The sequence below is a fragment of the Chiloscyllium plagiosum genome, chromosome 8, assembly GCF_004010195.1.
Source record: "Chiloscyllium plagiosum isolate BGI_BamShark_2017 chromosome 8, ASM401019v2, whole genome shotgun sequence".
Taxonomy (NCBI): Eukaryota; Metazoa; Chordata; class Chondrichthyes; order Orectolobiformes; family Hemiscylliidae; genus Chiloscyllium; species Chiloscyllium plagiosum.
Window position 1 is genome coordinate 97,876,910 of NC_057717.1, and position 3,527 is coordinate 97,880,436.

Consider the following 3,527-nt stretch of genomic DNA (forward strand, 5'->3'; position numbering starts at 1 on the left):
GAGAGCGAGAAAGGGAGAGCGAGAAAGGGAGAGCGAGAAAGGGAGAGCGAGAAAGGGAGAGCGAGAGAAAGAGAGAGCGAGAGCGAGAGCGGGGAAGAGAGAGCGAGAGAGAAAGAGTGGGCGTATGTGGAATAGAGATGGGGGGGGGTGCAGGGTGTGAACACACAATGAAGTTAACACCAATAGATAGTGACAAGCCCCGGACACCTCACTGAGCTTTCCAGCACAGACTAATCTATAACCAAACAGTCTAACTGTCTGAAGAGCCTGTGAGTCTATTCTCACCAATGGCTCCAGGCTATTCCGAGCTCAGGTTTCCCACCAGATGGTGAAAGGATACAGTACAGGTTGCTGTGCTTAATCCACAGAAAGTGTACTTTGCCACGAGTCAGCAGCGGAGACACGGCCCCTTCATCTTCCTTCTGTGTTAACATCGGAATGAAGTGCTCGATCTCCGACATATCCACATCCCCTTTGTAGTTCCGACATATCAGGAGCTGCCCCGACGGAAAGATTCAGGAAAGGATTCTCGAGTTAGAAGACAACTAGAGACACAGGAGGCAGACACTGTACACGTTGATGTCTTGCTTTCCATGGAGCTGCTTGCTGGCCTGAATCCAGAGGCGGTTGAAACTTTATTGCTGGAACAGCACAGCAGGTCAGGCAGCATCCAGGGAACAGGAGATTCGACGTTTCGGGCACAGGCCCTTCTGCAGCTAGCGGTGCATCACTCTCCGCTGAGTGTGACTAACTCAGAGATTCCCCTGTCCTTACTGCCTGTCGCAGGTTGATACACAAGGACGGAAGAGTCTGGAGCAACAGCAGACCATTCAGGCCCACCAGACTGCCCCACTGTTCACCGGGACCATCTCAGCCTCACTCCACTTGCCCGTCCGCTCTCCCTAACCCTTTAACCCATTAGTCATCAAAAATCTGTCTAGCTCCTCCTTAAATTTAATCGATGTTCAACATCTACAACCCTGAGGGCTGGTGAATTCCACAAACTCATGACCCTTTGAGAGAAGGAATTCCTCATTTCTGTTTTAAATCTGCCCTTCCTTATCCTAAAACGATGACCTCTCATTCTAGATTGTCCCACATGAGCAGAGATTCTCTACATCTGCTCTGCCAATTCCCCTTTAGCATCTTCTATACCTCAATTAGATCTCCTCTCATTCTTCTGAACTCGAGAGAGAGTACGGGCCTGAACTGCTCAATCTCTCCTCATAAGACCTCTGGGACTGTACCTCATTAATTCCATGTTATGAACACATCTTTCTTGGCTTCCAAGTGCCGGAGTGGGGCTCAAACCGAGCTTCTGATTCAGAAGCAGGGACGCTACCCCCTGAGCCACAAGATGAGCCTAAACATCACTGCCCTCCCCTTTCTTGCTACTCACAGCTGTCTGCCCTCTCAGGTAGATGTACAAGGTGTAATGAGTCAGCTCGGACCAGAGTTATCTTCAAGCGCCCTGACCAATATCTACCCCTTAACCGACATCACCAAAACCATCATTGTCATGTTGATGCTGGGGCAGCTTGCTGTGTGCAGATGGTTTCTGCCTTTTCCACAGTTATGTAAGACGGCACCATATAAATGAGCTCATTGGGGCTCAGAGTTTCTGCTGCCTCTTTTGAAGACCGTTCCAAATACTCCCATCTGTATCCCTGGACACTATAAGGCAACTTACCAATCCACCTAACCTGCACATCTTTGGATTGTGGGAGACACAGACACGGAGAGGATGTACAAATTCCACACAGACAGTCGCCCGTGGATAGAATCGAACCTGGGTCCCTGGTGCTGTGAGGCAGCAGTGCTAACTATTGTGCCACTCTAACCTCTTCGTCAACTCAAATTGCGCATAGTGTTAGGTGCATTAGCCAGAAGGTGGTGGGACTGGGTGGTTTGCTCTTCAGAGGGTCGGTGTGGACTTGTTGGGCCGAAGGGCCTGTTTCCACACTGTAGGGAATCTAATCTAAACTCCTTCATCTACTGCCACAGCTGCAGGGCACAGGAACCAAATGCTTGTAACATCAAGGAACTTTGAGCAGATCCGAATACCAGATCTTGTGGGCCAGGCATACCAGCAGGACCAGGCCTGAAGTCAACTTTTGGTCAACTTCTTTCCATATCTGCTCAGCAGCACTCCATCCTGCAGTAGACATTCCCATTATTAAGGAACACACTTGTCACCAATTGCTTCCCAGATGAGCAATAAATGATGACTTTTCCTGCACCAGCTATGTCCTGAGAGAATGGTTACACCCAGTCTGAACTAAATGCAAAATACGCAAGGTTTATCAAACGATCGATCACTATTTAGCCACCTTTGTCTCTTTTTTCCCATTTCAGGAACAATCTTTTCTCCGGATATTAATCTGCGATTCTTGTGAGACTCCAGTGGGAGTTGGCAAGGGGGTGCTGTGTCCCACTGGATGTTAGATTAGATTAGATTAGATTACAGTGTGGAAACAGGCCCTTCGGCCCAACAAGTCCACACCGACCCGCCGAAGCGAAACCCACCCATACCCCTACATTTACCCCTTACCTAACACTACGGGCAATTTAGCATGGCCAATTCACCTGACCCTGCACATCTTTGGACTGTGGGAGGAAACCGGAGCACCCGGAGGAAACCCACGCAGACACGGGGAGAATGTGCAAACTCCACAGTCAGTCGCCTGAGGCAGTAATTGAACCAAGGTCTCAGGCGCTGTGAGGCAGCAGTGCTAACCACTGTGCCACCGTGCCACCCATGGGTGTCAGTGGGTGTCAGTGACTGTCACTGGCCAGGCCCAGCATTTATTGCCCCACCCCTAATTGCCCAGAGGGCAATTAAGAGTCAACCATGTTGCTGGAGGTCTGGAGAGTCACATGGAGATCAGACCAGCAAAGGACAAGAGGGATTTTTTTTTTTTTTTTTCTTACCAGGAAGATAGGAAAACACCCGGGTGGCCAGTGACAAGCACTGCCCTTCTCATCAAAGGGCAGTGCTGTGTGATCAAAAACAGTGAAGGGGAGGGTAGGGACTAAATCAAAATAGAGTTGGAGGGAGAAATGATGCACTCCACTCCCTGCGGCGCCCACCTCTCCCTGAACAACTCCAGGGTGTTGGTCGACACCGCGTGCTCCTTCTCCAAGGACACCCGGGCCCGTATCCCTATTTATTTATTTTCTTTTTCCACCTAAGTGCAGTAGTGCTTATTTTATCCCCAGCACCCATGGTGTGTGTGTATACGTGTGAGACACAGTGAAAGACACAAAGTGCACCAATCTTTATTCAAATTCCACCACCAGGAAGATAGGAAAACACCCGGGGGGCCAGTGACAAACACTGCCCTTCACAACAAAGGGCAGTGCTGTGTGATCAAAAACAGTGAAGGGGAGGGTAGGGACTAAATCAAAATAGAATTGGAGGGAGAAATGATGCACTCCACTCCCTGCGGCGCCCACCTCTCCCTGAACAACTCCAGGGTGTTGGTGAACACCGCGTGCTCCTTTTCCAGAGACACCCGGGCTCTAAC

The 3,527-nt window shown here is 50.0% G+C and overlaps 1 protein-coding gene across 1 annotated transcript in view; it reads right to left on the reverse strand.

Moving 5' to 3' along the window:
• The window catches only part of LOC122552367 (AP-1 complex subunit mu-1-like), a 62,880-nt gene that overhangs the window by 32,123 nt on the left and 27,230 nt on the right, over positions 1 to 3,527 (reverse strand). The window contains exon 2 of the mRNA XM_043695117.1: positions 341 to 511. Within this exon, the coding sequence (XP_043551052.1) occupies positions 341 to 511 (171 nt within the window). The remainder of the gene's footprint in view (positions 1 to 340; positions 512 to 3,527) is intronic.